The 14,627-nt window shown below is 37.8% G+C and overlaps 1 protein-coding gene across 2 annotated transcripts in view; it reads left to right on the top strand.

Moving 5' to 3' along the window:
* DCN (decorin) overlaps window positions 1–4,187 on the top strand; it is a 35,547-nt gene extending 31,360 nt beyond the window's left edge. For both annotated transcript variants that reach the window (XM_069580672.1, XM_069580673.1), the window contains exons 7-8: window positions 895–1,033; window positions 3,469–4,187. In XM_069580672.1, coding sequence (XP_069436773.1) covers window positions 895–1,033; window positions 3,469–3,663 — 334 coding nt within the window. In that variant the 3' untranslated portion in view covers window positions 3,664–4,187. The remainder of the gene's footprint in view (window positions 1–894; window positions 1,034–3,468) is intronic.
* The last annotated feature ends 10,440 nt before the right edge of the window (window positions 4,188–14,627 follow it).

The raw sequence follows: 14,627 nt of genomic DNA, 5'->3' as shown, positions 1-14,627 counted from the left end.
AGCCACGGGTTTGAACCCTGAGTCTTGAAGATCCCCTGGAGAAGGGCATGACAACCCACTCCAGTAGTTTCGCCTGGAGAGTCCCATAGACAGAAGAGCCTGGTGGGCTCCAGTCTATAGGGTCGCAGAGAGTCGAATATGACTGAAGTGACCTAGCACGCACTGTGAGGGAACATCAAAGCTGCAGACTCACACTTGCTAAACATTTAACGAAAAAAATACAACCCAGAACCTTGAGTGGCATTGTATGAGAAATGGAAGAAGGGGCAAGATCAGGGTCAGAGGTCAGGGCTCTAGGCTCATAGCTCAGAGATCAGTGTCAGAAGCCAGGAATATTGATACCAGGCATATTCTGACAGTAACAGATTGTCATTGATAGACTCTTTTAACCATATTTTCTGTTGAGCTTTCTGGCAGGTAGATTTGTTGACATTACAAACTTTCACTTTTTATTTACAACAAATAAATTTGTCTAATACAAATACAATTGCTTGCTTTACAAAGTGACCCAGATAGTAATAGTGTCCCTTTCATTTTGCCTCAGTTGAGTAAACTGCATTCATTATACAATCAACTCTTGATCACATCAAGCTCTGGGTTAGTACCAGATATACAAGACAGTCACTCTTCTCAAAGCAAGACACACAAGTACACAGCCCCTTGAGTGTTACAAGAGGGTGACAACCGGGTGCTCTATGAGCATTCACTAGGGGCAGACTGTATCTGAGATGAAACCTTAAGAACAAATCGGCTCTATCCAAGCTCAGATAGTTTGGGGAAAATCACATTAGGCAGAGGTAATAGTACAAAAACAAAACAACAAAAAAAATGCCTTTCCTATTGTAAGAAGGCATCCATGTGCAGTGATCCATTCATTTCTGTTTTCTGTTGCAGGTTGGGACTGAGTTTCAACAGCATCTCTGCTGTTGACAATGGCTCTTTGGCCAACACTCCTCATTTGAGGGAACTTCATTTGAACAACAACAAGCTTGTCAAAGTGCCCGGTGGGCTGGCCGACCATAAGTACATCCAGGTAATATAAAACCACTAACTATTGTGAGGAATATCTAGGGAGCAAATCATCCCTACTGGGATGCCTGGAGGCAGGAAATTCTGCTTAGAAATGTTTTTGCAGAGAGATATTTTTAATGTTTCTACATGAATTTTCATTCTGGTTCTGTGAGATATATAGGTTTAAATTAATATTAATTTTTTTTAATTAGGACTACTACCTTGAACTTACTATATTACTTGCTTCCAGAATGTAATTTATTTTTTATGAAGCAGGGTAGTTTCAAGTCACAGATCAGTGTTACAAATACATAGTGTTTAGATATCATCTGTAATCTATGCATATGAAATAAAATAGTTTTAACTTTGAGTTTCAACAAACATCTTGTAGGTCAAAAGACAATGTCTACCTAGCTGTGTGACTGAATTAACTTCATATAAATTATCAGTTATCATATATTCTTAAAGATAAGAAGATATGGTTCAGTGGTTCACTATGCTAACAGAGCTTTACAGTTCATAAATCTGTAAATGTAAGTCATGCTTATTACTTTAAGTAGTCATAGTGATTTCATATATAACAATATAAGATTTCCATTGTTATCTTGAGGAAATTAAACAAACATGTTGTTTAAATTGTGTATTTTTAAAAGATTATATATATGAAAAGCTCAATATATAGTGTGTCTTACTGTGGTCACAGAGATAAAATTATCAAACATGCCATTTTGAAATCTTCCTTGAATATCAGCAAATTTCATGGACATTTACACAGGGCCCCGCATTCAGAAGGACCTTGCTCTTAGTTTCCCATTTCCAATTGGCATCCATGTAGTCATATTACCTACATTTCTCGAGGCTCTTAGCGGTTTCACCTACTCTACTTTTTTTTTCTATATCCATATAGTCCAAATATTTTTAAATTATGTAATTATCCAACTATCACCACAATATAGTTTTAGAATATTTTGATTACCTCCCAAATAGGCCTCTTTCATATTTATTTCTAGTTGTTCTCAATCTCGTCCTCAGGCACAGGGAATCATTAATCTGGTTTCTCTATATATGTTTCTTTTCTAGACATTTCTAAATGTAATCATACAAGGTGTGGCTTTTGTGGTTGGCTTCTTTCACTTATCAGAGTAATTTTAAGTCATCCATATCACAGCATGTGTCAATAATTCAATCATTTTTATTGATGAATTGCACATCATTATATGGATATACCACATTTTATTTTGCTAGTACTATACCTTTTGATAACTGTAACTTCTGTTATGTTTAGATTATGTTTAGATTATGTTTAGAAATGAGAAAGGAAGTTCCTCTAACCTTGTTCTTATTTTTTCAAAATTTTGGCTGTTCTTGTTTCTTTGCATTCCATTCAAATTTTAGGGCTGGCTTGTTCATTTCTTCTCAAATTGATTGCTAGGGCTTCAATAGGAATTGTGTTGAATCTACAGATCATTCAGGAAAGAATTTTCCTTGCAATAACTTTGAGTCTTCAAATGCACAAACATGGAATATCTCTCTATTTTGTCTTGAACTTGTAACATAGAATACATTTTTGTTAAAAATTTCTAGGTCTGCTTATTCCAAATACGGTGACATTCAAGTATTTCTTAGAGTTTGTGATTTTTAATTCTGATTCTAATACTCTATACCCTCTCATACTTTACTATATTACTTCCTTATTTTAGGTAATTCTTTAAATAGTCTATAATTTTATCTTTGCCCTGAAGATATTTCATGTGGACACAATTTATGAAATAACCATGAAATCATTCATTTATTCATTCAACACATATTTATTGAACATCTACTCTCTTCTAGCATGAGCTCATAGTAGAAGGATGGCCAGATCAAGTAGGATGTGTCATTGGGAGAACTTTAGATTTTACTCTGCATGAGATGGGAAGCTGCTGGGGTACTGAGGCAGGATGACATAACTTGCTTACTTTTTAAAAGAATAGTTGGAAGGAAGGAAAGTAAGAAAGTAGAGAAGAGAAAGAAAGAACAGACTTCAAGAAGGCAAAAGAGGAAACAGGAAGATCAGAGCAGCTTCAATAATTTAAAAGGAGATAATGGTGGCTTTGCATGAGGTTGTAGGAGTAGATATGGGGAGAAGAACTGGATTACATGCTTTTTTTTTTAAGGTTACACTAGCAGGATTTGTTGATGGTAGGGCAAAAAGTGTAAGACAGGGAGAGTCAAGGATAATGACAATGTTTTTAGCCTGAGTCATCTGGAAAGACTGAAATGCCATATACTGAGATGAGGAAGACTAAGGAAGGGAAAAACAAGATTAAAAGGGAGAGAGAAATCAAACATTTGGTTTGATTAGTATTAAGATATTTAAACTGAGGGATGAGCATGCTAAAAAAGAAGTAAGTGTTTACCTGTACGGTCTCCGTATATTTAGAGAAAAATAACCATGTGGCATTATTTGGGTTGCAGGTTGTCTACCTTCACAACAACAATATCTCTGCAATCGGCTCTAACGACTTCTGCCCACCTGGATACAACACCAAAAAGGCTTCTTATTCAGGAGTGAGCCTTTTCAGCAACCCAGTCCAGTATTGGGAGATCCAGCCATCCACCTTCCGATGTGTCTACGTGCGCGCTGCTGTTCAGCTTGGAAACTACAAGTAGCTCCCAAGAAAACCCTCATTTTTATAACCTGGCAAAATCCCATTAATGTCATTGCTCGGAAAAAATACAAAAAAAAAAAAGAAAGAAAATTAGATACTGGAAATCTATCTGCAATGTGGATGTTTTTCCCACATGACTTATTATGCATAAAGCCAAATATGCAGTTTAAATAATTGCCTACAATAAAAAAATATTTTGCCTGCCATTTTCAGAATCCTTTTTTGAAGCTTATTATTGATGTTAACTGAGCTGTTGCAGATATTATTCTTTTACTAAATGTAAAATTTGGAGTAAACAATTTTAGTAGAGCATTTAATTTCCAGACAGAATCAAATAAAGATGGTATCAATCTTCTGTAACTCACGGCGGGGGATTAGCTCCGTTGACATAGTCTAGCAATGTATTCATCCCCATTAGTATTGATAAAGCTTCATTTGAGTGTGTGAATTCAATCCAGGCTATGTAAAATTTTTGCTAATGTCATTGTTTTGAAAAAAATAAATTCACAAGTACATTAAAAATTACTATTGTATAAAGGCGTAATTTTAAATCTTCCCTAAACTCAATCTGCTGAAGAGAATAGACATTGCTTTCTTGATAAAAACAGCACATCTTTTCAAGTTCTCAGATCTGTATTCTACCCCTGTCCTTTGATGTTTGTGTATTATAACTTACTTAATCTATATTCAGTGTTAAGCTGATAAGGCACAAAACTGACTTTTTCTTATTGGTCTAAAAAAAGAATATTTTCAGTTACTGAATACTAAATCAGTTTTAAAACTTTATGTATAATCAATCTGTTCACATAAACATCTCTGTCCTTACTAGATGTATTAGAAATATTTCGTGCACTTAGCTAATCTTCGGTTTTATAAATTCTTTTGTGTAGAATTTAAAAATAGCTATCAAAGCAGATCATTCAACAAGCCTGGGGAATGGGCTGCTTTACCAAGAGTAAATATTTATCAAAAAGTACGTGTATGATATCAGTGTCTAATAAGCAAACACATGAGAACAATTTATGTCTTGTATAACCTTGTATGTTTTCTGATTGTAAATACTGCGACCCAAACTGGTTTAAACTATGAAGGGGAATACGAAACAGTCTTGTTAGTAGATGAGCCTTTATCAGAGTTTCTCATCAATTCTTTCAGCTTTGCCTTCCTGCATTACGTTTTCAGGCTGGCCTCTCTTATGGCTGTGAAATATGAACTTCCTCCATCATTGACCCCCAGACAAGAGCATATTAACACAAAATTCCAGGAAAAGTCATGAGATTGTCCCTCACTATTACATACAAACTTCACAACCCTGTAGAGTAAATACTATCATTGTCCCCATTTTGTAGAAAAGTCAACTAAAATTAGGAGAAATTTAGTAACTTTCCCATAGTCAAATACCTGGGAAATACCTGGCAACAGAGCTTTCTCTTTTAATCTTTGTACAAGTCAGGGTCTGGTAGAAAACAGAATTCACCCCAGAGAATTTAAATGAAAGCAATTTGATGACAGGGCTGTTCCAGAGTGTGCTCAGAGTTAGCCACAGGAAACAAGGGATGGTGAGGCACCTAGGAATGGACAGTGGAGGAAAGGCCTTCCCACCCATGTGGCTGATGGACAGGAGAAGAACTGAATTCCTGGAGCTAAGTGAGAGGATGCGTCCAGGGAGCCATCCTGGTGGGATGCAGTACCCACCAGAGGTGAAGAACTGAAGTAGGGTAACTACCTTTCCTTCCCACTTCAGGTCCTCCCACTGATCAAACCTAAAGGGAAGACAACCCTTAAAGAAAACCAGAGAGATTAAGCCTCCTCCTGGGCCCAGTGGGGAGGAGAGGGGAATGGATCTCTTCAGGACACTCAGAGAATAACTAGCCCAAACACTGTAGTTGTATCTGTAGGGTCATTGAACACGTTCCACCAGCCTCAGCTAAGCATGAGCTTCCCTGGTGGTGAAGAATTCGCCTGCCAGGGCAGGAACATCAGAGATGTAGGTTTGATCTCTGGGTCAGGAAGATCCCCTGGAGGTGGATACAGCAAACTACTCCAGTGTTCCTGCCTAGAGAATTGCATGGACAGAGGAGCCTGGTGGGCTACAGTTCTTGGGTTGTAAAGAGTGGGACACGACTGAAGCGACTTAGCATTACATTTGCATTGTAGGTCATCCCAGGCAGTTTTTCTGAACCCAATTATTTGAGACTTTTCTGCATTGAGCAGAGGTGCTAATGCAGAAGTGTTAATAAATACAAAAAAATATTTGACAAAACTTTGTCAAATGATTAGCTAAATCTGATTTTCTGTTGTGAAACACTAGACTGCTTTTATAATGGCTTTGACTAAAGCAGTTTACTTATTGAAAGAAATGTGGTTAGTGTCAAAAATCGAAGTGTAAACAGAAAATGCACACTGTCAACATTAATGGGCAGTCAATTATGTATTGTACATAAATATAGCAGAAAACGAAAATAATATTTGCATAATCATGAGGGTTATAAGAATCAAAGCTTGAGCTCTAAGCTGTTTTGGTTAAAATCATATTCTCCTCATACCAGTTATTGCCTGGGATATACAAAGCTCTGTTGGACCAGTTTAATTATGTGGCAGATTCCCATGAAGTGATTATGCTAGTGATTTTTATTCATAATCTGTTATCAGTCCATTACTGGAAGGAGCTATTTACTGCTTTATCATACTCTATTCATTCTTTTGTTCATTCATTTATTCAATCAACTAGCACTGAATGTATTGCAGACATCTTGGCAGAAAGATAAGGACAACAATAACAGTAGCAGAAATAGGCATGTATGTCTGGAGTTTATTCAGTGCATACAACAAATTGCCAGCCTTTGTATTTGGCTCTTTGGGGACCATGTCTACTTATCACAAAAATTCCATAAGTCTGTGTTATTCCATTTCACAGATGATGAAATTGAGATATTGGAAATGCAGAGTCAGAATCATTGTCCTGATCAGGTTAGAATCAGCTTTTGCTTTTGCAAAAATTTATATAGTTCATAGCATGTCAAAACCAAAGGTGACAGTCTTAAAATCTAAGAAGGGAATCTATTCATGGTTCTCAGAAGTTCCTCTGTGTTAATGGGTTAGAGTATTGAGGTGAAGTTTCCATATAAATAATCACTGTAATTTATTGAATATTATAATTTAACTGTATATAAATCATCCTATTTGGAGTTTCCTTGGCGGCTCAGACAGTAAAGAATCTGCATGCAAAGCAGAAGACCCAGGTTTGATCCCTGGGTCAAGAAGATCCCCTGGAAAAGGGAACAGCTACTCATGCCAGTACCCTTGCCTGGGAAATCCCATTGGCAGAGGAGCCTGGTAGATCACAGTTCATAGGGTTGCAAAGAGTTGGACACAACTGAGCGACTAACACACACACACACACAAAGCATCTTATTTAATATTTACAACAGCTCTGTGAACTATCTCTGGTTATTTAATATCCCCTTTACAGATGAGCAAATGGAGCCCCAAAGAAGTCAAGTAATTTTCCCATGGATGCACAGCTTGTAAGTAAGAAAGGCAAATTATCCATCACTTCAATATATTGTCTTCTGATACTTTAAAATAGATCATACCCAACAATGAGGAATCACTGAACATCTCCCATAGAATGTAGGGATATAAAATAATGGACACTCTTCCTAGTTCAAATTTGTGTCTTCACTTTTCAAAAAGGATACATTTGTTCATAAAAAATCGAAAATATTCTTCAACAACACTGTTCAAATTTGAAACTGTTCTATATCAATACTGTTCAGGCCTGTATCCACTAACCAAACATGACTGTGGAGCATGAGAAATGCAAAAGGATTGAAGAACTTACTCTTAAATTTTATGTAATTTTAATGAATTTTAAGTTAATAGCCATATGTTGATATCATAACGGAGATCATATTCTTAATAATCACAATGATTTTAAATATGATTTTCATGGTACAGAGTGAATTTCTATTCTTGGAAAAATATTTACTAGGTCCATGTCAGACACTGGAGATACAAGTAATAAGACACCATCTTTGACTTTAAGGTGATTGGAGTTTAACAAAGGACACAATCTTTTAACCAAACAACAGAAATTCAGAGGGATAAATTTTATCATAGGAATGTATGCAAATTACAGCAATGGCTCACAAGAGGGATGGTCACCTCTTCTAAGAGCAGGAGACTAAGAACAGAGGAGCCTGAAGAACTTCACAGGTAGGGACTGAAATGGGTTTTGATGGTTGTGTGAGCCTTCCACAGGGAGATTCGGGGGCTATTCAAGGCAGAGAGTAAGTTCAACCACTCAGAGGTATACCTAGCACATTGTCTGATCCTCTGGCATAAAGGAAGGCTTTCTGCTACTTCTTTACCTTCTTCTGAAGCAGAGGCAGTGGTTTATAGTTACTTATGGTATACACAGAGCTGAGGATAACGTTAGGGAAAGAGGCTTTTTTTTTTTTTTTTCTTTCCACAGTCTCATCGGTACACAAAATATCAGTTTTCCCAGAATGTTCAATAGGAAGGAAGAAATGTCTTTCTTCTTCTTCTTTTCTCTCATATTTCTCAAGAGGTCCTACTCTCATGACTACAGTGAAAAGTTCATTTCTACTGGAAGGAATTTGGTGTTCAAGGTCCTCTCTGGACATTTTTTTTCAGAGCTGGAATGCTATACTGTCCTCTCAAGTACGCCTCCTTCATGCTGTGACCTTCCTCCTAGAGAAGAAATGTTTGCAGCTACCCTGCTGCTTAACCGACAGCTGGGGGAGGGATGGATAGAAAGAGAACCAGGGACTTTTCTCTGCAAGGCAGATACTCAAACTTACCTTTTCCAGTGGTAAAGCTATTTTTATTTTTTTTCCGGTTCATGGGAAAGAGGCCTGACCCTTCAGAATCCCACTGTTTGGTATCAACACAACTTCTTTTTGAATATCTTTTCTTTGAAATAAGGAAAAATGTAGTTCATTTCCTTGATTTCAACATTTTCTGTTCACAGGACTTAGGAGAGTTATTTAACCTTCTTATTGAGGCAATATAACTCTAATCTCTGTCTCTGTCTCCAACATGGCCTCTTTCTCTTGTGTGTCTGTTTTTACAGTATTAGGTTAAGTCCCATTCCAACTCAGTATGGCCTTATCTTCATTGCATCTGCAAAGACTGTTTCCAAGAAGATTACAGTCACAGGTACTAGGGGTTAGATCTTGAAACTGTCTTTGAGGGGATGTAATTAAACCATTAACACTCGCTTTCTTTTTATCTTTATAAATTTTTTTATTTATTTTTCTTTCTATTAAGACTTTTGTTTGACTGTGTGTGGTTTACCTAAGAGGTTGAAAAGTATGAACTTGCTCCTGACCCTTTGTGGCTGGGTAAACCACACATTCTGCTAGCTTAGGCTGCACACCTTTTTATCCTAAGGGCTGTCATCTCATCATATTCAAGTGCCCCCAAATTTCCAGAACACAGTATTTATGTTCTTTTAATGCACTCCTCATCAATGACCTTGACCTGGCAATGAAAGAACCTATGTCTTTCTCATCACATAAATTAGGAGTAACCTGGATGTCCACTTTTTTTCCTGGGTCACTCATTTTACTGAGTCATGCCTGCACCTTCCTTCTCTTTTGTCCTCCTCCTTCTCCGTAATACAATTCCTCATTCCACGTTTTCTTCTGGCTGCAGCTGCAGGATCTCATTGCCTTGTCTTCCAGGCAAAGAAACGCCTGATCCCTTAAGTAAACTAAAAACTAAAAACACTTATACAACACTTTCTCACTCATCCAGAGTTCCAGTGAGGGCTGTTCCAAGATTGCTCCTCAATGTACACTGTTCACTCTTGACAAGACTTAATCACCCTGCAGACTCTCCTCCTGCAACACACATGTTACAGGTTGTTGAGCTGATATTTCATTGCTGATTTTGCTGCTCATTTTTTAATTCCTATACTCATTGCTAAAAGAATTTCTTTTAGGGGATCTGTTCATGTATTCCAATGCACCATCTATCACAGTTATTTCGAGTCACAGGTCTCTGACAGACTGTCAGTTTCATACTACAAGGTGTAACAGTGGGAAAAAAAAGAAAAATCAAGAGAGGGAAAACACTAAACTTATTAAAAATCAAACATAAACATTCAGGAATGTAAAACAACCTTCCAATAGAGTTAAATTTGAAGAGAAAGTCCATACGTCTGCCACTCCCGCCTCCACAATACAAGATAACCAGAACAGGACTGAATGAGTTGCTTACCAAGTACACGACTCTCAACTATTGATTTAACCATTGACGAACAGACAACTTGCTCCCCAGACACCTTATTCCAATAGGCACTATGAGGGCTAAGTTCATACTCCCAGGCCTTCACAGACAAGCGTAGGAACAGAAATCAATTTTTAAATATACACAGACATCAAATAATCCAACCCTTCTATCCAGGTCTGATATATCTGCCAACACATATCACCTTATTTATTCAACACATATTTATTAAAGACCTACTGTGTGTTTCACATTGCCCTAGTAGTTGACATAGAGCAATGAACGATGTCTCACTCAAAGACAGCAGACGTCACAGTGGGAGGAGACTTTCTGCACATGAAAAATAAAACAGAGGAAAGTCAAGGACCAGGGAATAGGCAGTATGAGAAGGGAAATTGCCATCTTATATAGCATGGTCAGAAGAAGACCTTAAGATAAAGTGACATTTGAGCAGAGCTATGACAAATGGAAGGAAGCAAAGCGAAAAAAAAAAAAAGGAGCCAGAAGTTAGGAAGATGTGTGGTACATTCTAGTAATACCAGAGAGATCAAATGTGAGCAGGTGAAATGAATAAAGAGAGGCAAGATACGGCATGAGGTCAGAGAGGCAACGGGAACCTAAATCTTACAGGACTGTAAGACTATCTTTTCCTCTGAGCAAGACAGGAGGCTGTTGAAAGGTTTTCAGTAGAGAACTGACTTGATTCAACTGTCTATGAAAGGGTATCTCAAGTTGCATGGGCTGTAGAGCAACAGGGATGGACCTAGGAGGGCTATTTGTCAAGAAAGAAGTGATGATGGTTTTGACCTGCTCAGTATCAGACAAGGAAGTGAGAATGGGGTCAAGATATGGAAATGTTTTGAAGCTACAGAGGACTGGATGGCTGAGAGATCAAATGGGGTGTGAGAGAGAAAGAAGAGAGACAGAGATGAGTCCAAGAATTTTGGCCTGAGCCATGGGGAGGATGAAGTCACCCTTGCCTGGGATGGAAAACACTGAGGAGGCTGGGGTGGATGAAATGAAAAGTCTGGTTTGGGACTTGTTCTTTTAAGATGGCTATTCAGTTTTGACGAGGAGGTATAAAAGAAGCTTTTGATCTAGGCATCTGGAGCTCCAGGGAGAGGGTTGGGTTGTAGACATAAATTTGGGAGACGTCAGAATATAGATTACTCTCCTTTATCAGCACAGAAATGACTTGACTTTACCCAAACAAAGCAGTCATACTGTACATCTTAGCAACACATTTTATACGGCCAGTTCTGGCCTCTTGCAATGTTCTTGTAGTTTCTAAGATAAATAAACATATTATATGTTTCCCTCTGGATGCCTTTGCTAAGATCCTGTCAGCATTTCCAAAACAGTCCTTGCTTGAACAACACCATGAAGGAAAAACCTCTTGAGGAGAAAGCATTTTATTTTTTTGAAAAAATTCCTGTGTTCTCTCTTCTGTGTTTAAAATTGTATAAAATCACAGTCTAGTTTCTGTTTCCCTCAAGAGTTCACATTAACACAAATACAGCTTGGTGCCTGCCTTGAATGTGGATTAATAACTTGCTGGTGGTTTGACAGTTATGAGTAAACAGTCCTGTGCCATAAAGAAAGTATATTTTTGAAACTACAGGCGGTCTCAGTGGGCGTCAGGCCTTGTACCAGCACATCTAACTAGAAAACCACAAAAACACAAACCAGTTCCACAACTGGTCATTATTTCATGAAATCCCAGCATAGACGATTCTTTTATAACTTATATTGATCACCGGTTTATGAAGAACACATGAAGTCACTTGTTCTGGCACTGATACGTGAAAAATATAAAACATATCTTGTGAAACAAGTTACTTTTTCTCATCTTTCCGCAACACCAGTTATGTGTGTGTGTGAGTGTGTCTGTCTGTGGAGGGATGGTATCTTCTTTCAATCTTAACATGCTTATTAGAGAGAACGTGGCTTCCCTGCTGACTCAGTGGTAAAGAATCTACCAGCAATCCAGAAGACTGCCTGTAATACAGGAGATGTGGTTGGATCCCTGGGTCAGGAAGAATCGCTGGAGAAGGGAATGGCAACCTACTCTAGTATTCTTGTCTGGAGAATCCCATGGACAGAGGAGCCTGACAAGCTATAGTCCATGGGGTGGCAAGAGTCAGACATGACTTAGTGACTAAATCACCACCAAGAGAGGAAGGAAAATTTTGATTAATTTGCTCATTCATTAATGTATTCACTTAATTCACACATTTATTGAAAACTTAGAATATGACTGGAACTATGCTAGGTCTGGAGAAAATAAAAACAAAAAATGTTTATTTTATTTCCTGCAGTCAAAAACAATGGGATGTGAAAGTGAGATATTATTATTTCAATAAACTTTAAAAGTGAATAAAAGGATAATATCTGAGAAGATTCTGAGAGGAAATGAAAGTCGAAAGTATTGTGTCTCTGTTCATGATTAAAAATTATAATGTTAAACAAATTTCCTGTGGCTGCCTTTGACTTTGGGGAAAAAACATCTGGAACGCTGTGAGAAACACCAGGCCACCTACAACTCACAAAGCTTTTTCTGAGGTCTAGGAAATGATAAACAAAGCTTATGAGACCAGATGTTCATGAATGTTGTTATTTTGATTAAGATCCTTCTCATACCAGCTGGACTGATACATGGATTTTTTTCCCCAGTCTGGTATTTCTTCTCGAGCTTCAGAAACTCTCATTGATAAAGATACTAGCAATCTGTTTACCTAAGATGAAGAAAAATAGTTCATAGATTCTGAAACGGAAAGTTAGTACAGAAAACAACTACTCATTACTGAGCTGTACAACACAGCTGGGATGTCAAAGTTGCTGTCACATCCATAAGGCCTACATTTTCTCAGATATCTAGGGTCCCCCCTTGGACTCCTTTCTGAGAAAGAATGCCTTTGACCCTAGTGGGCAAAAATTAAAAATCAGCTAATAATATAAACACAGCCTTTTTGTAGGTTGCTAGAACTCTTTGACTTTGGTCCTTTTTGACTCTACAGATAGTACACTGATTAGAAGTTGTTTCAGCTTATTTTTTCACCTGGGCAAACATGTATTTTTGCCCTGTTTTATTGATATATTGGAGAAGGAAATGGCAACCCACTCCAGTACTCTTGCCTTGAAAATCCCATGGACGGAGGATATAATTGACGTTATATTTAAAGTGTGCAGTTGACCCTTGAACAACATTAGTTTGAACCATGCAGGTCCACTTACACACAGATTTTTTCAATAAAGACATATAGCATGATCCACAGTTGATTGAATCCATGGGTACAGAATAGCAGATGTAGAGGACTGACTGGGACTTGAGTCTCCACAGGTTTTAGTTTCTGTGGGAGGTCCTGGAATTCATCCCTCATGAAAACCAAGGACAACTGTACAACATAATGATTTGGTGTTTACTATATATATATATATATAGTAAACTATATATACAGTCCACCCCCGTGGACTGTAGCCCTCCAGGCTCCTCTGCCCATGGGATTCTCCAGGCAAGAATACTGGAGTGGGTTGCCATTTCCTTCTCCAGGGGATCTTCCCGACCCAGGGATCGAACCCAGGTCTCCCACATTGCAGGTAGACGCTTTAACCTCTGAGCCACCAGGGAAGCCCGTATATATATATGGGCTGATTCTAAAGTGTACATGAAAATACAAACAACCAAGTAGATATAAAGCTTTTTTTTTTTTTCAAGGAAAGTGTCAGACATTTATACTGATTTATTTTTTTCAAGTTCTATTGATGCTGTGGTGTGGCATTAGTGAAGGGAGAGACATAAAGATCAATTGAACAAAAGAGACCAGCCCAGAAATGAGCCCATGCATATACAGCCAAATGATTTTCACCAACAGTGACAAGGCAATTCAAAGGAGACAGAGGCTTTAACAAACGGTCACGGAACAACTGGATACTGGCATGATGCAACGCAAATTCATATATATATATATGGGCTTCCCTGGTGTTTCAGATGGTAAAGAATCCTGCAATGACGGAGACCTGGGTTTGATCCTGGCAACCCACTCCAGTATTCTTGCCTTGAGAAGCCCCATGGACAGAGAAGCCTGGTTACAGTCCATGGGGTCATAAAGAGTCCGACATGACTGAGCAGCTAAGTATATATAGTGAAACAATAACCACAATAGGTTTAGTTAACATCCATCTATTTATATCCATTCTCTGGGTTTTCTCTCAGTAGCAATAGTAACAATAGCGATAGGAATGCTTCTCTGCACAGATATGACAGTGTTTGGTTGACACTGATATAATCTCATTGCTGTTTTACAACCAGCAATGGAATTGGTTTACATTCTGCTACACAAAAGAGACAAGGAATAAGTGATTTTAAAAGGCTTTGATAGAGAAATAAAATTAAACATAGGTCTAAACATAGGATTATCCATTGGCAGGGGACAAGGGGTTACACTGATAACAGAACCCAGGAAGATCTTTTCTCCCATTCCATCATCTTATTGGTATCTCCTTTACCCCTTCACTGGCTTACTTCTTCATTCTCCCATTTATCTATTGCCTTCCTTTTATGGACTGAATGTTTGTGACATTCCAAAATTCATGTGTTGAAACCCTATCTAAAGTGATCGTATTAAAAGCTGGGATATTTTTCTCTAAGAACAGGAAATATCAAGAATGAAAGTTTTTTACTCTATTAAACACTGTACAGAAAGTCCT

The sequence above is a fragment of the Ovis canadensis genome, chromosome 3, assembly GCF_042477335.2.
Source record: "Ovis canadensis isolate MfBH-ARS-UI-01 breed Bighorn chromosome 3, ARS-UI_OviCan_v2, whole genome shotgun sequence".
Taxonomy (NCBI): Eukaryota; Metazoa; Chordata; class Mammalia; order Artiodactyla; family Bovidae; genus Ovis; species Ovis canadensis.
Note: the sequence above shows the minus strand (reverse complement) of the source record. Positions and strands in the feature narration are given on the sequence as shown.